The 26,206-nt window shown below is 43.8% G+C and overlaps 1 protein-coding gene across 2 annotated transcripts in view; it reads left to right on the plus strand.

Annotated features, from left to right (window-relative positions):
* Positions 1-20,404, plus strand: part of LOC311225435 (serine/threonine-protein kinase/endoribonuclease IRE1-like) — a 68,585-nt gene extending 48,181 nt beyond the window's left edge. For both annotated transcript variants that reach the window (XM_084310715.1, XM_084310714.1), the window contains 6 exons: positions 10,531-11,539; positions 12,364-12,542; positions 14,343-14,566; positions 17,095-17,221; positions 17,509-17,609; positions 18,132-20,404. In XM_084310715.1, coding sequence (XP_084166841.1) covers positions 10,531-11,539; positions 12,364-12,542; positions 14,343-14,566; positions 17,095-17,221; positions 17,509-17,609; positions 18,132-18,414 — 1,923 coding nt within the window. In that variant the 3' untranslated portion in view covers positions 18,415-20,404. The remainder of the gene's footprint in view (positions 1-10,530; positions 11,540-12,363; positions 12,543-14,342; positions 14,567-17,094; positions 17,222-17,508; positions 17,610-18,131) is intronic.
* Positions 20,405-26,206: the final 5,802 nt, after the last annotated feature.

The raw sequence follows: 26,206 nt of genomic DNA on the forward strand, positions 1-26,206 counted from the left end.
TCAGTCAGTGCTAAGTGCAGCATCACTTTTCACATCAAAACAAAAGTAGAACTGTAATGTGGACTCTCAGGGTAAGATAAAAAAAAAAAAAAAAAAATCATGGAAAGATCTACAGGGACAGTCTCAAAGATCGACCAGTCGATCAAGATCGACGGGTTGGTGACCACTGCCTCTGGGTCCTGGGATATTTCAATGTTTTGGCTAATTTTGATTTAAATTGTATAATTTCCATTTTAAAATGTTTTAAAATGTTTTACCATGGTATGTTTTGTATCTTTTTTTCAGCACAGCCTCACATATATGACCTGACAGTTAGTTTTCATATTGTATAATACTGTATATACTGTATACTGCATAATGTACAACACAAAACACAAAATCGGATTTAGAAAATGTGTTCTTTTTAGTATGAACCAATGCAAACATATCAAATCAAGGATATAAAACAGTGGATATGCACCCTCAGGTAGTATATTTACATAAACAAGAGAGAACAGATCAGAATTCAATTTACAAAGCATTATTTTCTCCATACACAGGTAATAAACACAGACGAAATTTTGATTCTCAACTGGAAATTATCACCAGTATGCTTTTTCTTTTACAAAGTCAGTAAAAGTAATTTTTTTCCAAAAAAAAGTTAAAAAAAAAGTTTTACAGTAGAAAAGTAAAAAATAATTAAATAATTAAATTGTGGGATATTCAATATACATATATACAGTACACATATGACTAGAGTGCAGTCATATAGAGTGCAGGATGCCTAAGGCGTATCAAAAAAAAAAATTGCACCTGTCAAAACGGTAACGCACAATTGTGGGATATTCAATATACATATACAGTACACATATGACTGAGGCGTGGAGGAGAGACTGTGTTCCAGCAGGAGGAGAGGCTGGGTTCCAGCAGGAGAAAGAAGCAGACGTATCTTTTGAACAGCAGCAGCACAATCGTTTTTGGAGTTCTTTGGAGCTGTTTTTTTACGTTAGAATATGAGGCGAGGTGAGCCCCGTGTGATGTGTGTGTCCCAGCTGCACAGACACAGTATGTTTGGAGAAGACGAAGAATTATTATACAGGATGATAGGAGTGGAGTCGGAGTCGGAGTCGGACATAGAATCGGAGGACGAAATTGAGGATGAGGACCCATCCGTTGTCCTCGACAACGAGAGCGATGATTTGCCTGGGACATCGACCAGCACAAGGACAATGGGGGACAAAGGCGTGGAGGAGAGGCTGTGTTCCAGCAGGAGGAGAGACTGTGTTCCAGCAGGAGGAGAGACTGTGTTCCAGCAGGAGGAGAGACTGTGTTCCAGCATGAGGAGAGGCTGAATATGAGGCGAGGTGAGCCCCGTGTGATGTGTGTGTCCCAGCTGCACAGACACAGTATGTTTGGAGAAGACGAAGAATTATTATACAGGATGATAGGAGTGGAGTCGGAGTCGGACATAGAATCGGAGGACGAAATTGAGGATGAGGACCCATCCGTTGTCCTCGACAACGAGAGCGATGATTTGCCTGGGACATCAACCAGCACAAGGACAATGGGGGACAAAGGCGTGGAGGAGAGGCTGTGTTCCAGCAGGAGGAGAGACTGTGTTCCAGCAGGAGGAGAGACTGTGTTCCAGCAGGAGGAGAGACTGTGTTCCAGCATGAGGAGAGGCTGAATATGAGGCGAGGTGAGCCCCGTGTGATGTGTGTGTCCCAGCTGCACAGACACAGTATGTTTGGAGAAGACGAAGAATTATTATACAGGATGATAGGAGTGGAGTCGGAGTCGGACATAGAATCGGAGGACGAAATTGAGGATGAGGACCCATCCGTTGTCCTCGACAACGAGAGCGATGATTTGCCTGGGACATCGACCAGCACAAGGACAATGGGGGACAAAGGCGTGGAGGAGAGGCTGTGTTCCAGCAGGAGGAGAGACTGTGTTCCAGCAGGAGGAGAGACTGTGTTCCAGCAGGAGGAGAGACTGTGTTCCAGCAGGAGGAGAGACTGTGTTCCAGCAGGAGGAGAGACTGTGTTCCAGCAGGAGGAGAGACTGTGTTCCAGCAGGAGGAGAGACTGTGTTCCAGCAGGAGGAGAGACTGTGTTCCAGCAGGAGGAGAGACTGTGTTCCAGCAGGAGGAGAGACTGTGTTCCAGCAGGAGGAGAGACTGTGTTCCAGCAGGAGGAGAGACTGTGTTCCAGCAGGAGGAGAGGCTGTGTTCCAGCAGGAGGAGAGACTGTGTTCCAGCAGGAGGAGAGACTGTGTTCCAGCAGGAGGAGAGCCTGTGTTCCAGCAGGAGGAGAGACTGTGTTCCAGCAGGAGGAGAGACTGTGTTCCAGCAGGAGGAGAGACTGTGTTCCAGCAGGAGGAGAGACTGTGTTCCAGCAGGAGGAGAGACTGTGTTCCAGCAGGAGGAGAGACTGTGTTCCAGCAGGAGGAGAGGCTGTGTTCCAGCAGGAGGAGAGACTGTGTTCCAGCAGGAGGAGAGGCTGTGTTCCAGCAGGAGGAGAGGCAGGAGGAGAGGCTGTGTTCCAGCAGGAGGAGAGGCAGGAGGAGAGGCTGTGTTCCAGCAGGAGGAGAGGCTGTGTTCCAGCAGGAGGAGAGGCTGTGTTCCATGATCAATTGTGCCACTCTGTAAAACAGTTGCGGTCTAAAATTAGACAGAGGGCGACATCGCATCTCTGGCATTTCCACGCGGTCAGATTCCTTCTCCCCTCCTTGGTGCACCCGACACAGGTCTTACGGCCAGCGGTGGCTTTCTGGCTCTTGTCCGCGCCCGCTGCGGGAGGGGCGATGGGAACAGGGAGATGGCTTGCGGTCCTGTCAAGAGGAGCTCCTGTGCTGTCCAGTCCACACAGCTCCCCCATCATCACTGAAATGAACTCCTTGTGGGAGAGATGCGCTTCCTGCTTCGCCTCACATATCTCGCAGTGCAGAATGTAGGCGTTGGTGGTAGCAATGTCGAGACAGTGGAAGAAGATGGTGCGATACCACTGGCCAGTTCTCCGGTGGGTCGAGTAATACTGGATCAGCTGGTCGGATAGGTCGACTCCGCCCATGTGTTTGTTATACTCGATCACAGGGGTGGGGCACGGAAACCAGACAACCGACCAGGTCCCATCGGCCGCCTTGACCCTCCTCTTGACCTTCTGACCAGGAGGTGTGATTGCTGGGTGGATGGTGGAGCACACAGACACCTAGATAGAATAGAATAGAAATGAATCATTAGAAATTTGACACTACAAATTGCTCACAGTAGACATTTAGACAGAACAAAGTCACGAATAAGAATAACAAATACATACATACATACATACATACATACATACATACATACATACATACATACATACATACATACATACATACATACATACATACATACATACATACATACATACATACACACACATACATACCAACTTTGTGTCCATCCACTTCACGAAGACCAGGGACCCCTCTCTGATCCAGCGGATGAGACCTCTCTCACACTTCATCCTGAGGGCATTAGGTCTCCCCTTGGGAACGTCTTTCCTGATCTCCCTGTAGGTTCCACAGGCTCCCAGCTTCATGGCCAGCAAGTCCTTGAACAGCTTGGGACTGGTGTAGTAGTTATCAACATAAATGTGATATCCAGTCCCAAGCCATCCTGTATCAAGGAGGTCCACAACAGCATCATATGTGATGCCGTGTTCACTTGTATGAACGTGTGCCTTCCCTAGGTAAACATTGAAGCCGATGGTGTAGCCGTTATCCGAGTCAGCGAGCACAAACAGTTTGACCCCCCATTTGGTCGGCTTGTCCTTCATGTACTGCGTCATGCCGGTGTGTGCCCTCGTGGCCACCATCCTCTCATCCACTGCCAGTTGCCGCTTAGGGTGGTAGTGCACCTTGCAGGCCTCACCGATGTCGAGGATGAGCGGCTTGATGCGGAACAGTTTGTCGTGTTCCGGTGTTCGCTTCCTGGCGTCGTTCATGGCATCCTCCTCGGGATCGCTCAGGTGGAGGTTCCACAAGATTGACCTGAAGTCAAAGTCATATTATAAGTCATATAACGACACTATAAACATAAGTAACATATGGGACACGATGTACACTATACTATACTATAATACTATATATTATACCTGAATCTGTCCCGGAACATGACCATTCTTGGTAGGGGCACAGAGAGAAGGTGTTTGACCCTCCAGAAGTCCTGGAGCGCAGACTGTGGGACGAGCCCCATGTACAGCAGCAGGCTGATGAACTTGTACAATTCATCGGCCTGGACATCCTCCCACTTGGTCTTTTGCCCCCGTGCCTGTATATTGTATTGTAACTCAGTTAGTCACATTTGACAGGAAAAAGCATTTCATATAAAACTACAGCTAATAAAGAAACTTGAAACTTGCCTGGTTCTTTGCCGCGTTCTTGTTAGTGTTGATATACAGGGTCTTCATGGTATCCATGGAAAAATACAGCATGAAGAGCTCCTTGGGTGTATACGTGGCATGGGGGTCTAGCTGCGGTCCTGGGGGTCTGCGCGGCATGAACCGGAGGGGCTGAGGGGCTGGATCAGGATCATTGTCCGTCTTCCAGGGCGTCTGATCTCCTGCCTGGACTGGACGTCTTGGCCTGGCCCGGGTTGTCCTGGGTCGGCGTGGAGCAGGCTGCTCATCATGTCTGCACATAAATGGCACACACATTGTACATATAAAACACTGCTCATACAACACACACACACTGTATATACACTCAATATTCCATTCTGTATATATTGCGTACAACGTCTGCAAACCTAGTAATAATAAAAAAGCAATACACATCCATAATAAGTCTCTCACCTGTCTGGGTCATTTCTTGACCTGGACCGGGCTTGGGCACGCCCTGCCCCCCTAGATGTCCCAGGCAAATCATTGCTGTGTAGACAATGACATGTAAAAATACATTATTTTCAACTTTTATGAACAGAGTAATAACTAAAACAAAAGCAGTAATAATAATAATAATAATAATAATAATAATAATAATAATAATAATAATAATAATAATAATAATAATAATAATAATAATAATAATAATAAGTCTCTCACCTGTCTTGTGCCCTCCTTCCATGTCTCACAGAACTGGTTGAAGGCAGAGTTTCTGCTCCTTCTGCTCCTTCCTCCTCCTCACTGTAGAAAACAATAAAAAGCACATTATTTTCAACATTCAACAAGGAATCTCTTGATGCACACTTACCATGTACACTTATCATGTACATTCACCATGTACACTTATCATGTACATTTATAATGTACACTTGTCATTTACATTCATCATGTACACTTAGCATTTACACTTAGCATGTACACTTGTCATGTACATTCATCATGTACACTTAGCATGTACACTTATCATGTGCATTCATCATGTACACTTGTCATGTACATGTACATTCATCATGTACACTTGTAATGTACATTCATCATGTACACTTAGCATTTACACTTAGCATGTACACTTGTCATGTACATTCATCATGTACACTTAGCATGTACACTTATCATGTGCATTCATCATGTGCACTTATCATGTGAAAGCCTTTCTTTGCCTTTCCCAACAAGTTTGACAAAAACAAAAGCAATCAAAGTCCAAAATAAGTGTCTTTACCTTTCATTGTCGTCATGATCAGTGGACCTTTCGTCACCATCACCAACAAACGATGGATCATCAACGTCATCATGATCAGAACCATCTGAAGATACTTCTTCATCTGTATCATCACCAAATAGATCTCTCATGTCTTGATCTCCAGCGTAGAGGGACCTCCACATGGGCACATTGCTAGCACGCTGACTTCGACGCATGTTAGCTCAAACTACTACTACTACTAAAGTCTACTAATACTACTACTACTACTACTACTACTGCTACTACAACTACTACTACTTCTACTACTACTACTACTATTACTGCTACTACTACAACTACTACTACTGCTATACAAGTCGAACTACTAACTATAAACTATAACTACTAAAAAAAACGGTGTTGTCCCACAGAAATTATCTTTTGGACAGATTTTACGCGCACATGGAGACTTCTTCTACTCTTGCTTTCTGGCAGTAAACTTCCGCCTCCTTCGTCACTTCCTCCCAAACTTTTCCGTTTCATTCTATCTAAAAAAATGACCAAGATATTGATAAAAATGTAACGCATGTAAAATTATATCTGGCACATTTTACGCGTGCGTAAAAGTTTATTTAGCATCGAATTGAAATGATCCTGGTTCATTCATTTATTGGTTTATCAAGACAAAATAAAAAGTAGCGTGTAGTTTCAAGGACACGTCATAATGCCACGCCGAAAAAAACCCGGAAATGGACAAAGTTTTCGATACAGAGAGGCACAAACTGATGACGTCACTTCATCACGTCGCCGTGAGCCGCGACCGGGAACCGTTAAGGGAATGTACCACCCTGTCCACCTTTAGGGGCCAACTCAGGAAATGGCTGTTAGACAGCCAAATATGCACTCATTAGGGATGTTAGTGATGTTGTACTGACTGAATGTCATGTTAATGTGGTCATGTCAGTGATGTCAGTTTTTATGAATGATGTTGTATGGTCCGTTTTGTGTTTGTTTTATGTTAGGACTACGGGTGGAAATTAGCCCTGTGCTATTCCCGGCATATTTACGTCCTTATCATGCTGTGATGTTATGCATACACATGTAAATGATGTTCATTAATTTGCATTGTCCTTAATAAACAAATCTTAAATCTTAGATAATAGAGGGGATACAGGAAATGGAGAGAATCACGCATATGCTGAGGCTGCAAGAGGAGACATTTGAGTCAAAATGGGAAAAGTGGGAGGAATATAGGAAGAAGAGGAACGACATCACAGAAGGATGAAAGGGAAACAAGAAAATAAATTGAAACGTAAATAAAAAATGTAAAGATAGAAATGACCAATGAACCCATGTCACACCCTGTCTTTTATTTCAGTTTTCTTTTTGATATTATAATTTTTTCTCTATTGTTTCTGTCTGTTTAATAGTATTGTGAATTTTGTATGTGTATTTTGTATTTTGTACCTGTATGTTTGTAAATCAAAATTGAAAATAAAAAATGTAGTTTAAAAAAAAAAAAATAGAAGTGGCTACGGTCCAGGCAGCTAGCCTAGCTGTTGGCCAAAAACGCCTCTCTCTGAGTTTTAAGGGGTGACAGTGGCTCAGGAGGTAGAGCGGTCATCTGGTAATTGGAAGGTTAGATTTCCATTCCTTCCGGCAGCGTGTCGTAGTGTCCTTGAGCAAGACACTTAACCCCTAATTGCTCCCAATGAGCAGGTTGGCACCTTGCATGGTTGCCTCCGCCGTTGGTGTATGAATGTGAGGAACAAATTGTAAAGCACTTTGGATAAAAGCGCTATATTAATGCAGTCCATTTACCATTTAAGCTAGGCTAATGGTCCGTATCCAGATGTGTGCTAAGCTAGGCTAGTTTGCAGCCGGATAGCTTTCTGCTGAATGCGCTACTGACTCTGGAGAAGATGGTAATTTCCCATAATGTCGGTTTGTTCCTTTAACTCAATCAGTGCCAGCTATTAGACTGGGCCCGCTGTAGTTAGGCCAGCTTTCCATTACAACTTTGCACTGTGCGTCACATTGTTTGTAGAGCTAAATCTATATTTTATATTATAGCTATGTATCCAATATTATTGTCAATTGACAGTACGAACCTTCCGTTCAAGATGCATAATAACGTTGCTAATAACGTTAAATCCATTGGCGTTTCGTCCCTACACACGACAGTTAAAAATCCAAATGCATATGATCAGTATTATGTTCCATCATGAATGCATGAAAGGGGGTGCGGGGGAAGTAGTTTCTGATTAATTGATTGCCAATAACGGCATTCGTTATTACCACAACATAGGCTGATCTGGGGGATGGCTATTAAATCCTTGCACGATCAAGCTGAAATTGACGTCAAATTGCTCTTACCTTTGGCCGGTTGGATTCCAAAAAGAATTTTCCAATTATTTGATCGCCATCTGGTAGATCATATGTCCATTGGCCCATGCCATAATCCTTTACTGCAGTGTTTCCCTTTTTTTTCTTTTTTTTTTTTATTATTGCAAAACAAAATTATTAAAAGTCAGTACTCAACACACAATGCATAATGAAATTAACAATTAAGATGACTAAAATGACATGCAAGCACAGAAACAGAAAGCAAAAAAAATATATAATAATACTTTACAGTATACAGTGTATATCCAACGAAATTACCAATTATACCAATGTCTTATACAGGATATACCCCTAATACCTGTTATCTAAAACCCTACACACATATGCTCCAGCTCGAACCCCCCCCTCCCGGACCCCTATTTGGATAGTACCTCCATTATCCCTCGCTCCTAACCAGACACTACCATTATAAGCTAGCTTTTATTCTCTCCACCACTTCTAACCACATTGACATTTTGGATTCATTGAGACCCAGAATTCTTGCTGTAGATATTTCTTGATAAATCACATCGAGATATGTAAGAAACCAAACTTTCCGGCAAATTTTTTCCGGTTGAAACCAGCGTGATGCGATCAGCTTTTTAGCTACTGTGATACCCGATAAAACCAATCTCTTTAGCTGTGGATTTACTGCAAACTCAAAAACATCATTCAATAGTAATACAGAGGGGTGTACAGGTATATTCCAAGATACAAGTTTTGATAATTGTTGGGTCACATCTTTCCAGAATGCCTTAACTGGTGGGCAGTCCCAATACATGTGCATAAATGTCCCTTCGTCTCCATTTGTACATTGGGAGCATTTGAAGTCTTGTTTAAGACCCATTCTGTTCAGTCTTATAGGAGTCAAGTATGTCCTGTGAATATAGTTAAGATTGATTTGTTGATGGTCCGGGTTCCTTGATGTAAGTCGGACATTTGCCCATGCTCCTTGCCAATCAAAGTCACTTTCCAGGTCTGGTATATACTGCAGTGTTTCTCAAAGTGTGGGGCGCGCCCCTCAAGGGGGGCGCAGAGGCATGACAGGGGGGGGGGGCCTTGAGATTAAAAAATAAATAAAAAAAATTAAAGAAAATTGGATTACAGAAAATGTTCACTAAAGTGCTATCTGTTGCAGCTGCACGGTTCTCCATGAAAATACCATATTTGGATAAGTTTGACCATTTCTCAAAATCTGAAACTCATTATTTAATAAAACACAGAAAAGGATTACCAAGTTACTCTGGATAAAAAAAACTTTACAGACAACATTGAGACAAAGCTTCCCCATCCAAACTCTTGGAAGAACTCATTGAAATCTCATCTGATACCACCTGGAGAGCTAGTTTCAGAGTGTGGTGCTGAGTACCAAGTATCTCATGATGCAGCAGTTAAGGTGTTGATACCATTCAGCACCACATATCTGTGTTAAGCTGGCTTTTCATCCATGACAGCTCTGAAAACAAAATATAGGGCCAAGTTGAGCCTTGAGGATGACATGCGTGTTGCCTTGTCAAAGACTGACAGCAATAAAAACTGTTTGCTTATTTCCTATGTTCGCTTTGTAAATTCCCAGTCACTGAGTGAAGATCTGCTGTTTTGCAAATATGTCAAAAACAGAGCGACAGCTGATGAGCTCTTCAAAATTATTGACAGTTACCTGACAGAACATGGACTGAAATGGGAGAACTGTGTGGGCTTTTGCTCTGACGGTGCGCAGGCCATGGCAGGGAAAAGGAGGGGGCTACAGGCGCTCATCAAGGGGGTCTCGCCAAACGCGCAATGGACGCACTGTAAATTCACAGAGAGGCACTAGCGTCAAGACAGCTTAGCCCTGAGCTGAATGAGGTTTTGACAGAAGTTATAAACGTGGTAAATTTCATCAAAACCCGACCCCTGAAACCGCGCCTGTTCTCTGCGCTGTGTGAGGAGATGGGAGCTGACCATTCTGCAGTGCTGTTTCACAGCGAGGCAAGGTGGCTCTCGCGAGGGAAGGTGTTGTCAATTTGAAAGGTCACGATATTGGTGTTATTTCAATTAATTTAAACATGGCCCATTTCATGACTATTTTGTTGGGGCGAGGGGGGGGGGGGCCCAAAATATTTTGGTCCGCCAAAGGGGGGCCTGACAGAAAAAGTTTGAGAAGCACTGCTTTACTGCATAATGAATTCGGCATCCCAAGAAGTATTACATGCGATCGAGTGAAGCCCTCACTTCAGACTAACAAAAAAGTCCGCCTGGAGAGATTTCAGTGTGACACCTGGTCTGCAACAGGGGTTACTGCATTCTTGAGACAACGCCACTACCAGGATCTGGCCGGTACTGCACCTTCGGACTCCCAATATGCCTTTTCCAGGCAAAATACAGCTCTGTGACAGTGAATAGGATATTAATATAATTTTTTTTAAATGAACCAAAAACGTTATATTACGTGGCTGGCACCCAACGGTTGTCGGGCAAACACGTTATATTACGTGGATGGCACTGATTGAGTTAAAGATTGACAGAATTACAACATTTACAATTTTACATTGACCTCATAATTTTGTCTCTCCACAGATGCCGTCACTGATTCAAGGTATCTTAAGAAAAACACATCCCATAATACAATGTGTTATTAACAACGAACTGGACAAGCTCAAGACATTAATCAACGACAATAACATAAACAAACTTTACAGATGGGAGGGTGACATCTGTGAATTGTCATACAACCAATTTTGGTTGTATGACAATATCACCCCTTTGATTGCTGCAATTGCATCTAAGAAGGAGGCCATCTGTACTTTCCTTCTGGAGAAGGGTGCAAACCCAGACCAAATGTCTGCGTTTGGTTATACACCTCTGGATTACACCTCAATTGTCAGAGCTCCTGAGAGCTTTGTGAGAAAACTGCTTGCAAAAAAAGCAAATCCAGGCATTTTCAGGCAGCTTCAGATTCGTGCTGTGCGACAAGCCATGCTCAAAAAAAAAAAAAAGGATTGCACTGCAAATGACCCATCAACACTTCCCGTCGAGGAATCTAGCCAGACGTCAGGTCCGCATGCTCAGCCATTCCAGTCCAATACTGTTGCATCACAGAAGCCAAGGAAATGGCTCAGAATCAGTAAGAGATGGAGCCAACAGTTAGAGAAGCTGGCTAACATCGCTGAGAGTAAAGCGATCCGAGTCGGAAGCCTTACGTTTGTGAAAGACGAGGAATTCCGCATAGCAAAGGGAAGCGATGGCACCGAGGTCTTCTTGGGCCTGAGAAATGATGGCACGGAAGTCGCCGTCAAGAGAATGTCTTTATCCAACTACAAGGTGCTGAAGAATGAGGAGGGTTTCTTACGTCTTCCAGGACTTGACCATCCGTCCATCGTGAGATACATTGACTTTGAAAAGGATGAGAACTTTGGTTATCTTTGTCTTCAACTGTGTGAATGGACCCTGGAGGAATACATACAAATACAGTCTCAAGACAAAAAGAGAGAACTTGTGGTTCAGGTTCTCAACAGCCTCAGTGTACTTCATTCTGAAACCCCTCAGATTCTCCACCGGGACATGAAACCCCAGAATGTTTTGATAGGTAAGTCTGTAAATAAGGAATTATGAAACATGCAATATTCATTCCCTGAAATATGAAACAATACAATCACTAGAAGAATAAAATAACAATCAACAGCCTAAAAGTGAAGGGCATAGTTATAAAGTACAAGAATAAGAACACATACAAAGGTTTACAGATGTCTATAGATAGATAACGAGAAGATGTGCATCATATTCACATGTTAATATGTGTAAATAATTACTTGTTGTACTTTTATTATTTTTCACCAGTGAGTAATGTGCAAAAAAAGAGCATTTCTGCTATGAGTTTAGCTAACCGCTAGTTTTGCTATCACTACCTCGGCAAGCCTAGTGTTCACATCCCAATTGCTGTTGGGGATTACCCATAGTGCTAGTTTTGAAGCTCTCCACTCATTCTTATAACTAGAGATACATTCATAATCACATTTTGTTGTCCAGTGATGCCATTGGTCACTGAATTCTAAATGAATTACTTAAAATGTGACAGTATAGTCTGAAGCTTTATGGAGGGATAATGTTGGTTTGATTTCGTTTTGAAATTCGTTTTGAAGTTAGTAAATTGTTTTATACATAGTAAAATAAATAGGGAAGTTGGGATCCTAATTAAAAACAAGCAAGCATCACAAGCAAAAAGTCTTAAGGGGATTCAAACCCACCAATGCAGGGACAGTTAAAATAGTTACAATTTATTGAAATTCCCCTTCAATGATAGGGTAAGGTTACTAGATACTTTCATTTACATGATAATTCCTCTGAAGACAAACAACTTGACACATTGTCAATCTAAGATTGTGATAATTGTTTACACTTTTTGTCCTGCAGATGTAATGGGGAGGGCAAGATTAGCTGATTTTGGCATCAGCCGACGCTTACCCAAAGACCAAACCAGCGTGCGCACGGGCAGTGCAGGAACAAGATGCTGGATGGCCAAGGAAACTCTGGAATATGAAGACCAACCTACCGGCCTACCGGTAGTATATAGATGGAGCTCCGATATTCAGGTGAGCTTTTATAAAAACCCATCACCCTGTGATGCCTTGACTTCATGAAGATTCTTAACTTCTCGCTAGGCCTTTCCCCGACTAAGAATTTGTATAGTTTTTGATTGGCCAAAATGAGCCGATAGTGGGGTAGTTGAAAGCATGCAATTGATCCACTGATGGATACATCTTGATATTTGTCTAGTGTGTTCATTATACAAGTGAAATCCTCTTTCTGTGCCCGTTTTCTTAGGCAGTTAGCCTCTCTTGTATGCGCACCATTAGCGTTAGTCACGCTTCTAGGCCTCTTTGCTTTTTGTATTCGACTGAGAAATTGGCAGTCGACTACAGCTCCTTTCGATCGATTAGTCGACTATTCGACTAGTCGAGGTCAGACCTACCTTGCTAATGAAACCTTGCTAATGAAATAATTTCCGGTTAAGTGTTGCCTTCAAATGGAACTAGGGATGCACGACTCGACTTTTTCAGTCCCGATACTGATACCTGGGCTTTGGGTATCGGCCGATACTGAGTACCGATCCGATACCCATTGTTCAATTAATAAACTATGCCTCACTGTGTGGAAGAGACTGGGATCATTCGTTTGTGCAAGGCAACGTCAGGCTTGACTTAAAACATTACTTTCCTAACTTAGTGAAATTAAATGTAACAAATTAAGACATTTAAAACATTACTTTCCTAACTTAGTAAAACAAAATGGAACAAATTAACACATGTTAATTTGATGACAAATATATCGGTGCATCCCTAACGAGAACAACCCACCATTGTGGTATTCACAACGTTGCAAGTGGGAAATTGTTAGCCTCAGTAGCTTCAAGACACATTCCTGTTAGGGTTTGGGGGTGTGTAGGACCCAAATGCAGGACAGAACGAGAAGAGAGCAGGCAGGAGACGGCGGGTGTGATTCCAAAGGACTTTACTGGGAAACCCACAATGGAACAGGATACACAGGATAGACAGCATGAACCACGAATGACAGGATACAGAATACTCAGCATGAACCACGAACGACAGGATACAGAATGCACAACATGAACCACGAACGACAGGATACAGAGTAATGAAACCACAGTGGAGGGCAGAACATATATACACAGACTAAATGACACATGAGGGTTGATTGGAATGAGAGACAACTGGGAGGGAAACATTGACAGACTACAGTGACACTAAAACAAGACAGGACTGATAACAAATACACACACACACACACACTGGAGACATAACACTAAACCAGACAAGGGAATACAGCAGGCAATAGGTACACAGGAAGGGACAAGATGACAGGGAGTACACTAAGGAATAATGACAGACTTACAAGACACAAGTGAATAACAAGCAGAAACAGTAGTGTGGGCACTTGTCCAGCAGGTGGGGGTACAGGACCACAGATGGGTGGATGATGAGGAGCAGGGAAAAGTCTCTGAATAGGAGGAGGGAAGTGAGCAGGTCCAGGTGGATTGTAACAATTCCTTGAAGTCGAGACCACAAACTCACAAGTTACATTTGAACGCAGCATTGAACCGGAAATGTTTCCGTTAGCAAGATCTTTGTGAAAAGTTTCAAGTTGTAAGAGAGTTTGTAAACGGATGTTTTGATATTGTTTTTCTATTGTTAAACCAAATCCATATTAACTTCAATTCATCAAGTATTTCTACAGTTTTTTTGGATTTGACGTTCACCTTGGAGACATTGAAATAATCTTCAATTCAGGGGTGCAATTTTGGATGAAGTTCTCCTTTAAAACAGTGAAAAATCATACTTTGATGACTAAATCATAATATGCTATTTCTTAAGGTGGCGGGGATGTTGATATATTACATCCTCTCTGGAGGACATCACCCATTTGGCAACAACACCCTTCGATGCGAGTTGAATATTGTGGAGGGTCGTCACGATCTGAAACACATTGAGGATGGAGTTGCAAAGCATCTCATTGAGTGCATGATCCATGAAGACCCAAAGAAAAGACCTACAGTGGATGAATGTTTGGCTCATCCCTTCTTCTGGTCAAGTGAAAGGTTGATATAGAAGCACCTCAGTCTTTATCGCCACCGAAATGGTTTCTTTATCCATTGAGAATGAATGTTATTCTATAACCCTAGTTATATGATTAATGGCAAAGCGTCTTGCTTCGCCTATTGGACTATGCACACGCCTATTGCGCACGTTGAAATAACTTTTCATGCACCTTACATCTACCTAGCCACGCCCACTTCCGTTAGTATATAACCCGGTGAAGTGGCCATGCTCACCCTTCCGAGCCCAAATTTCATGCGAAAAACGGACTGGGGTCCTCAGGGCCGAAAAAGCCAGATTCATATAACTAGGGTTATAGAATAACCTTTGTTATATTTCATACTGGCTTCGTGTCTTGCTTCGCCTATTCTACTAATGGGCGAAAAGCAAGTGCATAGCCCCGATAAATGTACCCTTGAGGTCCCTTCAAGACCATCAAAAGCGGAGAGGGTCCTAGCCCCACACTCATCCTAACGAGGAGCATGCTGTAACACCGACACCATGCATAACAGGGCGCAGCTCCCTAAAACGCACGAAATGCGAGTAAACCGTGCGTAAAAACACAGTCTACATCACACATCCCAGCTATTTACAATAACAGCAGGATGACGATGAGGTCCCAGCACTAAGGACCGCATGAGAGACAGAGCTTTCAGTCCTGTCCATCAGATAGAACCTGACAAAAAGACATGGGAGGCCAGCTGACGTTACACCGGAGAGAAGGCCGGGCCGTTCGCTATGACGTTGTTAGTGCAGCCAGACAGTCTCAAGGGAAAACAGAGCCCCTAGAAACGCTAGGGGATGAAATGGCGAGTAGACACAGCAGAATGACGGCGCAATACTCTCTGAGAGTATTTTTATTTTAATGAATGGGTAATGCCGTTCGGCCAAACGAACTTTCTCAACTTTATTGCCAAATATGATTTTATATTTAGTCAAAATAAACTCACACATTCGTATCGCCACGGTTGCCCAGGTGTGCCGAGGCGGAGCGGCGCTCTTGGTGCCGCTGGTCGAGAGACAGTCGCTCTCTTTCCCTTGGATGGAAGCTCTCTGGAAGCCTGGAGGCACATCCGACGCTTCGTTGGATTACAAGTTGCCGCTACCTCCTCTATGGACAAGGCAAAAAATGCCATCCTAAGAGGGGGGGCTTTGAGGAGAGGAACCTTCCTCACCTCCTCCAGGGATGACTGCTCTAGCCACAGATGCGTATGGAACATCGTGGCTAGGGTCATCGTCTTCCCAGAGGCTACAGCAGCCTACACTGTGTTAAAGTGCAGTATAGCCCCGGAGGCCCGGGCAAGGGTTTCGGCATCTCGGAGATCCAAGAACGCATTGCCCTCCACCACCTTTGATAAATACGATGTATCACTGGACGCACCTCTTCTCTCTGATAAATATGTCCAATGATGCACACGCGCAGCGACGGGGTTGGCTTTATCCGCCAACCCGCCACTTTACGTGCCCATTTACCCCTAGGTAAAAGCTTCTGATCAGAGCGCACATCATCTCGGGGCAAAAGACAGAGGCGTGCGGATTATCAAAGCGCGCCCACTGGTCTAAAGCCCCCAGACCCAGCCTCACCTGCGCCATTTTAAAAGGACAGGTAGGGCGTTTTTTTTTTTTTTTTACTCCTCACATTTGACACAATCATGGCGACATACGGGTGAAATGCACAGTAGCTTCTGTGTTCTTCCTAGGGATCTCAATATCACAGGCTGCGGCTGCAACAGTGACAAGCCTGCAGGAATAATTTACCGCACCCCCTCCGCCAGGGATACATGCTGTGTGGTCGGGGTGGTTAGCCCTGACACGCCGCACAGAACGTACACTTTGGGGTCCTTCATCTCTATTTATTTAGATAGAGAATACCTAGTGAAATGCATCACTTCCATTTAGTCTGAGAACAGGGCTATGGTCCCGGCTTTAAGCCTCCAGAGACCCGTAGCCTCTACCTCCACAAACTGGCCGTTCCAACGGATCGGTGTGCTGAGCGCGTACCCCGAGAGTGAGCCTGAGGTCGTCAGCCATCAAGGGAACTGAAGTCGAGAGGCCCGGAGGTGAAACCCGCTTCGTCCCCAAGACACCGCTGGAACCAGGGACGTGGGTCTTTCTCCCGCGAAAAGGACTCACCACGGCCGCCTCACACTCTCGTCTACTCTGGATACCTGCGAGCTCTCGTTGAGAGCACGGCAGTCCAAAGATTCCCCACAACAGCAGGGACGCTGGCGGTGACGTAGTCCCGAAAAGGACCGTTGTGGTGGTGGAACTCGGCCCATCTTACGGTCAGTATATTTTTTATTTAGAAACACTCTTGTACAGCGCTGTCCTTTTGCGTGAAAGAGTGAGGAAGGGTGAGCATGGCCACTACACCTGATTTATATACTACGGAAGCTAGGTAGATGTAAGGTAAAGGTGCATGAAAAGTTCTTTCAATGTGCGCAATAGTCGCGTGCATAGTACAATAGGCGAAGCAAGACGCGAAGCCAGTATGCAATATAACACGTGTTCTTGTGCCACGTTCTTTCAGGAGAGTGGAATACTTGACGAAGATCGGCAATCTGACGGAGGTTCAGCGCTATCGCACTGCCGACAAAGACCTCATCGAAGCACTGGACCAATGTGCCGGGGAGGGATTCAGTCGATGGAAACTGAAGGTGTATTAAAACATCATTTTATTGTATTCACATCTGTCTGTATGGCCTCGCAGATCCTTTATCAGGGTATCTGTGGGGTCTGTGTGTGTGGGGTCTTAAATTCCTAATTGAAATTGGTGCACAAGTGCAGCCGTCAGTTCAGTGTCGCTATGTTGTCGTTTATTTTGCTAATATGGTCGTGGAATTGGTTTTAAATTGTAAAAAGTGTTATTAATAAGTGTTATTACATTTTACTTGTTGAAACCTGCAGATACCCTGTTTATTTTAAAACATATTTTATATTCCAGTTTCCACCTGCTTTGGTCGAGAAGATGGATAGCAAGAAGAAGCCTTACTCTGAGAACACTCTGGGGTTACTGCGCTTCATACGAAACCTCCAGGAGCACTAGTGAGTCAGACTGATCCATTGTTATGTTATGTTGCTTGTTATGAATAAATAATGGGGGACCCTGATGTAAACAAGACGAAAGTCTTTCTCTGGTCTGCATCCCCTTAACAATTGTGTGTATTGAGCCGTACTGTATTGTACCCATTCTGCAATCTGTTAAATAAAGTTTTCAATCAATCAATCAATCAATTAGATGATCACACAACGGAAAGCCACACTGGGCCATTTGCTAACTCGACAAACTACATTTATCTTTCAAAGAAAAATGGGTGCTTTGTACTACTGACATATTATTATTAAGTGGTTCACATGAGTTAGATTAGATTAGATTAGGTTTGATTATATTATTATATTACATTATATTATATTATGTTAGGTTAGATTAGATTCAAATGTATTGTCATTATACAGCACAAGTACAGTACAATGAAAATAAGTTTGGCATCCAACCAAATGTTAATGTTAATGTTAATGGATGCTGTGGAGAATTGGTAACTGTTCAGTACTGTTCTTTCCCCACAGTTCTGAGGATAAGGACGCAGACAAAATTGACCTCCTGGAGATGTTTCCTGATCTCTTTGGATGTGCTTACAAGTGTGCTGAAAGCCAAGGTTGGAATAAAAGGCCCACCCTGCGAAAGATTCAAAGAGACGGCAGTAGCACAGTGGCGTCATTTTGGTATGGCAAGAACTGCAGTAGCACCAGTCTTGTAGTCAAGTCGGAGAACCTGGAGGGAGCGTCAAGTCTCAGTCTCCCAGTGCAGGAGTCTGAGTCTGACGAAGTCCCAAGCGTCCTCAGAATGTAGCAGAGAGTCCGTGTTGCCAAACTTGACAGAGCCGGAACGGAGATTTCATTCATGCCAATTTTAGAATGTGTACCCTTTAAATGCCAGTGTTTGTGATGGCATCACAAATTATTGTTAAAAAAACATTTTCTTTTTTTCTTTATATATTTTCAATATATCAAAAGCAAAGTGGATTTTCTGGGGAGATTATTACAGGCTAGCATAATGTCAATGATTAGCAAAAACACTGATTTCGATGGATCACACTCTTACCATTAGGGAACAAAATTGTCCTCAGAAATGCCATAAAAATATATGTTTGAATGCAATATGTAGCGACACGCGTTTGGTTACAGCTCCGCTCCCGTCAACTATATTTTTGTTTAAAAACCTTATTTTAACAATACTAATGAGATTAAACCACATCGTATATATTAATAAGACCTTCTACTAACTATATCAAAAGACATAAAGACTCAACATGGATACTAAGGATAAGAGAAAGGGTGGAAAGAGACTCGGCGCAGATACTCCAACGGCGCCGTTTTGACACGATCGATATCATCCAATATCCAACCTACCATTCATTAGTAAAGTACTTGAAAAGATAGTTTCAGTTCAAATAAATTCCTTTCTTGAAGAAAACAACATCTTAGAAGAATTTCAGTCAGGATTCAGAAAATATCATAGCACTGAAACTGCCCTCACCAAAATAATCAGTGACCTCAGACTAAACTCTGACGAGAATAAGATCTCCATCCTTATCCTGTTAGATCTCAGTGCAGCATTTGATACAATCGATCACGATATTCTAATCGATCGTCTTGAAAACCATGTCGGTTTCTCAGAACATGTGCTGGGCTGGTTTAAAACATACATCAGAGGGAGGAAATTCTATGTTAAACTAGGAGATCACATGTCTGATATATACGACAACAACTATGGAGTTGCACAAGGGAGTTGCTTAGGTCCTTTACTCTTCTCCCTTTACATGTTACCGCTGGCCTGGGTGATATCATCAGAGAACATAATGTAGATTTCCATAGCTATGCGGATGATACACAACTGTACATATCTGCTGAACCAAATGATACAGCGATTAGCTCCATTACAGACTGCTTACTGGCAATAAATAAATGGATGAGTAAGAACTTCCTGAAACTAAACGAGAACAAAACTGAAATTCTAATTATCGGCTCCAAAACTAAAAAAGAAACATTAATAAAGAACCTGGGGGGACTAACCCCTTGGATCAAATCTGAGGTCACTAGTCTTGGGGTTATCATAGATTCAGAACTGAACTTCAATTCTCATATTAGCAAAGTGATGAAAACATCGTTCTTCCAACTCAGAAATATAGCAAAAGTACGACCATTTATTAATCAGAACGATGCTGAGAAGCTAATTCATGCATTCATATCTAGCCGGTTAGACTACTGTAATGCACTTTTCACAGGTCTCCCTAAGAAAACCACAGAGAGGCTTCAGCTAATCCAAAACTCTGCAGCCCGACTGCTAACTAGAACCAAAAGGAGAGAGCACATTAGTCCAGTCTTAGCTGCTTTACACTGGCTTCCTGTAACATTTAGAATTGACTTTATGGTCCTTCTCCTTACATACAAAGCTCTAAATGGACAGGGACCTAGCTACATCGCCAACATTACTGAATAGAGAGCCTATTAGGATGCTAGATCCTAATGTGAAACACTGTGATTTGCCATATCTTGCTATGCTCGCTCATGCCTGTATTTTTTATGTCCGTTCTATTTTATAATTTTTTTTTTACTATTTTTAAACTGAATCATTTTAAACTATTTTTACTATTTGTGTTACTGAAAACTGTAAGCGGAGAGCCTATTGGGATGCTAGATCCTAATGTGAAACACTGTGATTCTACCTGTCTATCTTTTTATGCTCGCTTATGCCTGTATTTTTTACTGTTGTGAAGCACTTTGAACTGCAACCTCTGTATGAAAAGTGCTATACAAATAAAGTTATTATTATATTATTATTATGGTTACTTCAGTCTTTAACTCAATATCTGGAAACACTTGTATCATACACCCACACAGTATAGAACCAGGTATTGCTGACCCGAATGTAATAGCCTTCAAGGTGCTGCACTCCTTACCCACGTCTGGGCTAGTACCAATAAGGATGCCTCCTAAGGCTCTACTTATAGGGTAACGTTACATTTACCTCCAAGAGGGAAATGGTTAAGTAGATGGGAATATTATGTCAAGGAACATACACATTATCACGCTCAAATAAAAGTAAATAAAACAAAAGTGTGGACCCACAATTACCCAAAACAAAAGCCCTATGCTAATGCCGGCCTGTATTGTTCGGGGTACCCCTATGAACTGGTAGTAATAGATCCTGGGCACCGAAGCCCTAAAGTACTCTACCACAATGGCGGCCGGCCGGCCGCGCCGCTCTACCACCGTCCGGGTGGCAAGATGGTGACGAAGGTCCTCGTCGCAGGGACTAGCAAGCGGGGTTGGAGCAGGGGCAGTGGTGTGCAGAGCGCGTGTTGGGTGCTGGCGACCTCTGCTGGACGGGACGGCTTCAATGCTTTTTTGCCCCACTAATGTTCAAAGCCACAGACGCGCTCAGGTTGTGTTGCTTCGCACGTTTCTTCGCAGGTTGCCCAGCTTCAACTCGCCTCCGCGAGCCGGCTGGCAACTTCCTGCGTGCCACTGCAGTTGGCTGGCAGCCAATGATCGGGCCCTGACGTCTCGCAGCTCGTCGTAATATGGCAGCCCTCCTCGTCGGCAGGCTCCCGGACGCGGACTTGCCGAATGTGTGGAGGGCTGACAACAGCGCGGAAGGGTTTCTCTTCAGCAGCAGAAACTGTCTTGACATGGCCTTGAATCCAGCAGTGAAGAGGGGGTCCCGACTGAATCGCATCATCTCTGACATCACCTCCTGGAGATCACAGTCATCATCATCTGAATGTGTGACAATAAGAAGGGAATAGGTTTATTTTGAATGTGTATGCTGGTATTGTACATGCATTATAGCAGGGCTATTCAACTAAATTGTTCAGGGGGCCACATTGTCAGAAACCCAAGGGACCAGGGGCCGGACTGCCACGGCGCCTCCCCGTGCTATGAATATATGTACACTTGACACAACACGCAACCACATTTTCACAACTTTTATTTAAAGGGGAACTATTTTACTATTTCTTTCACTATTTGGGCACTTTTACACAATTCCTGTGGGTTTATGGAACACCTCTGTAATTTTTTTTTAATTTTAATTCATTGTTTTGTATTTCTAATCAAGTACTCAAAAACAGCATTTTTCTACCTCAAGATCTTAAGCCGTTTTGAGCCTGGGCTCCAACCACAGTGGGAACTGTGTGGAAACTCAGCTGATTATAATGCAGCGGTGTCTCTCTGACATCACAAATCAGCACATTTTCAGATGACTCAGTTCAGTGAGGGTGAATATTGTGAGAGGAGAATTGGAAGAATGCGCCAATATGAGAATTAGAGACATAGATCATATTAATATAAGTCCACATAGCTAGGAAACAATGCTAAACACTGAAAAATGCCATTTATAAGATAGTTCCCCTTTAACTACATTGCAAAAGTAGTATACTTTTCAAAAAAAGTGCTTCATTTATGTGCCACATCTGCAACATCTCCTGCAAAAAGTGCTTCATTTATGACTGTGCAACAACTGCAACATCTCCTCTTCAACATTTCAATATAAAAATAAAATAAAAAACAAACAAGTGCATGATGTGCATCTGAACATTCTAACATCAACACTTGAACAAAAAAACACATTTATAGTGCAGCTGAGCTTATGAAAAAGTGCTTCATGTCTGTGCAACAACAGCAAATCACAGCATCTTATTAGCACTTATTGTCGACTCTTAACTCTCAAACATCAGGGGGGTGGGGGGCAGACAGGCCTAGCCTACATACACACATCTAATGAGAGCGATTGCACTTCTTTGACTGGGCAATGGCAGAGAAAGAGGGTTCATAGGAAGTGACGCTACCCGCAAACAGTGATGCAAATGCTCATTTGTCAAGGAGGCATGGTTGCTTGTTTTAATGGCATTCATGTGAGAGAAACTGGATTCACAGGTGTATGTTGAGCCAAACATTGTTAGCACAGATATTGCCAGCGTTTTTATTTTGGGGAATGTCTTGACATGAATACACTTTATCCAAAATGTTGTGGTGGATTCATTCTCAAGTGCCTGCTTCAGAGCAGATGATGCTTGCATGTCAATTATTTCAAGTTGCAGGAGACCTTCATCAATGTGAAGTGATGCAAGGAACTCTTGTCCTTTTGTGGAAATAGCAGCTACATTGGCAAATGGGTTGCTCACAAAATGCATCAATTCTCTGGACATGTCAAATTCATCAAATCGACTTGCAAAGTTTTCCCTCAATTTATCAATGAAATCTGTCATTAATTGAGTGACTTTTGGCTCAATTGTGCGTGTTAACGTTGACATGAAAAGAAAAAAGTAAAAAAAAAAAAAAAATATTAAAAAAAATATATATATTTTTATTTTTTTATTTTTTTTTATTATCATGTAATCTTTGGCGGGCCGGTCAGAATCATCCCGCCGCCAGTTGAATAGCCCTGCATTATAGTATAGGTAATAATTACCATTATAATTACACTGTCACAAACAGACGCGTTCATAACTCACCTGGTTCTTCCATGGGCCTACTGCTTGACGCAGGGGTGGCTTCTGTTGACACAAAGACACGCGCATATCAACGCCAGTATCTCACATCTTATGGTGTGTGTGTGTGTGTGTGTGTGTGTGTGTGTGTGTGTGTGTGTGTGTGTGTGTGTGTGTGTGTGTGTGTGTGTGTGTGTGTGTGTGTGCGTGCGTACGTACGCGCGCAAGGAAGGGTGGTATTACTTACCCTGGAATGACTGGCATGCTGGATGAGCAAGTCGCAGGGGTTGCAGGAAGTCCAAGGAACTGCTTGACGCAGGGGTGGCTTCTGTTGACACAAAGACACGCGCATATCAACGCCAGTATCTCACATCTTATGGTGTGTGTGTGTGTGTGTGTGTGTGTGTGTGTGTGTGTGTGTGTGTGTGTGTGTGTGTGTGTGTGTGCGCGTGCGTGCGTACGCGCGCAAGGAAGGGTGGTATTACTGTTAAGACAATGTCTACATTTATGTTTGTTTCATATTATATATTATTTATATTATATATATACAATGTGGGAATGGTTCATTTTTCCTAAATACATTCTAGGGGTATGATTTGTGACAAGATGGCCGCCAACCCTGAGCTGCTGGGATGAGAGTTGATTGCTGCAGGGGGTAATGAGCAGCAATGCAATTCAGGTGTGAATGCCATCTTGGGGTGGAATAGGCAGAGGAAAAAAATTATTTGCAGTGGAACTTGGACTAGTTTCCTTCAGTGGGAGAAGAATGCCCATTTAGAATTAGAAAAGAGGGAACCAAGTGAAAGAATCACTCCAGAGACGCCATTGGTATGTATGTTTGTAGTTGTGTAATTGTGAATTTAAATCACTATAAATTGTACCTGTGGAGGGCTGGGTTGGTGGCAATTTTGTGGGAATCATTCCAATTAATGAATGTTTGGGTGTACTGTGTAACTAGATAGGAGGGGATGCCTTTTGGCAAGTTGTTTTGTTTACTTTGGGTTGGATCTGGTCCATTGTGATCAAGTAACAATTGTTTGGTTAAATGTAATTCGAACATAATTTATTTGGTCTGGTTAAATTTAAAGTAAAATGTATTTGGAAGGTTGGTAAAATATAATTTGGTTAAATTGAAATTCAAACTATAATTGATTTGGTCTGTAAAATAGCCAAATAATGTATAAAATGTAATTTGGTTAAATTGAAATTCAAACTAAATTGATTTGGTCTATAAAATAGCCAAAGAATATATAAATGTGTTTGGAGGGAAGAAATAATCATATACTGAAAATACTACAATTTAAATGTATTTGATTATTTGGCATGCACTTGTTATTTGTTGGAGTGGCTAATTTTTGTGTTTTTCTTTAAAGGTTTTCAACAACAAATGATGATGTGTTGGAGCAAAAAATCATTAAAATCTGCAATATGAAGTCGAGTTGTCCCAGCGTCCTCTGTTGAGGTTCAAGCCGTTTTCAAGTTTGGGCAGCACTGGTACCAAAGGGGGGGAAAAGAACCACATAACTTGACAATTACTTACCCTGGAATGACTGGCATGCTGGCTGAGCAAGTCTCAGGGGTTGCAGGTAGTGCAAGGAGACGGTTGCTATAGTATACAGAATATAAGAAGAAGCGGCATTGCGTTTAGTGTAGGAAAGGTCTATTATGGTTTATTGTGAAAAGAAAGGTATTAGCTTTACCTGATGTTAATTTGAGCATTTCTGCCTTCATCGCCGGAGTTGTGGGGAGGAAAGTGCTTGACATCTCCACACTGTAAAACTTGGCCACTGCTGCCAGGTGTTTACACACGGCCCCAGTTAGTCCTGCCGGGCATGAGCACATCTCCGCCTCCGTGTCCACGATGTACGGCCCCATCACCGAGCCCCTCACCTCGTACCTGTTGTCCTCAAGCTATACAAATCATAAGTCATACAGGACATTACACAGTGGCTAAATCTGCACTGGTTACTGCAGTCAGTCATCTCTAAAAGTATGCATTTCATATATTACCCGCTGGATCTGAGATGCAGTGATGTTGCTATCCTGGGGAAGGAATCTCCTCTTCTTGTATGTGACCCAGTGTCCGAGGGCAACATCAACAATGCGGGCCTCGTAGTAGACATCCAGCCTCGAGGTCAGGAGGTTAAACAGTTGGCATGGGTTGAAGGCTTTAACCCCCTGCATGATCCTGTCTTTGAATAGCCGCACCGCTGCTTCAGCGTAATTGTTGGTGTCATTTCCCCGGGTGAGGAGACCGCGGCTGGACCGGTGGCTCAGTGCCCAGCACTCTCTGGTGAGGAGACCGCGGCTGGACCGGTGGCTCAGTGCCCAGCACTCTCTGGTGAGGAGACCGCGGCTGGACCGGTGGCTCAGTGCCCAGCACTCTCTGGTGAGGAGACCGCGGCTGGACCGGTGGCTCAGTGCCCAGCACTCTCTGGTGAGGAGACCGCGGCTGGACCGGTGGCTCAGTGCCCAGCACTCTCTGGTGAGGAGACCGCGGCTGGACCGGTGGCTCAGTGCCCAGCACTCTCTGGTGAGGAGACCGCGGCTGGACCGGTGGCTCAGTGCCCAGCACTCTCTGGTGAGGAGACCGCGGCTGGACCGGTGGCTCAGTGCCCAGCACTCTCTGGTGAGGAGGCCGCGGCTGGACCGGTGGCTCAGTGCCCAGCACTCTCTGGTGAGGAGACCGCGGCTGGACCGGTGGCTCAGTGCCCAGCACTCTCTGGTGAGGAGACCGCGGCTGGACCGGTGGCTCAGTGCCCAGCACTCTCTGGTGAGGAGACCGCGGCTGGACCGGTGGCTCAGTGCCCAGCACTCTCTGGTGAGGAGGCCGCGGCTGGACCGGTGGCTCAGTGCCCAGCACTCTCTGGTGAGGAGACCGCGGCTGGACCGGTGGCTCAGTGCCCAGCACTCTCTGGTGAGGAGACCGCGGCTGGACCGGTGGCTCAGTGCCCAGCACTCTCTGGTGAGGAGACCGCGGCTGGACCGGTGGCTCAGTGCCCAGCACTCTCTGGTGAGGAGACCGCGGCTGGACCGGTGGCTCAGTGCCCAGCACTCTCTGGTGAGGAGACCGCGGCTGGACCGGTGGCTCAGTGCCCAGCACTCTCTGGTGAGGAGACCGCGGCTGGACCGGTGGCTCAGTGCCCAGCA

This window comes from Notolepis coatsorum, assembly GCF_963971535.1.
Source record: "Notolepis coatsorum genome assembly, chromosome: 3".
Lineage (NCBI taxonomy): Eukaryota > Metazoa > Chordata > Actinopteri > Aulopiformes > Paralepididae > Notolepis > Notolepis coatsorum.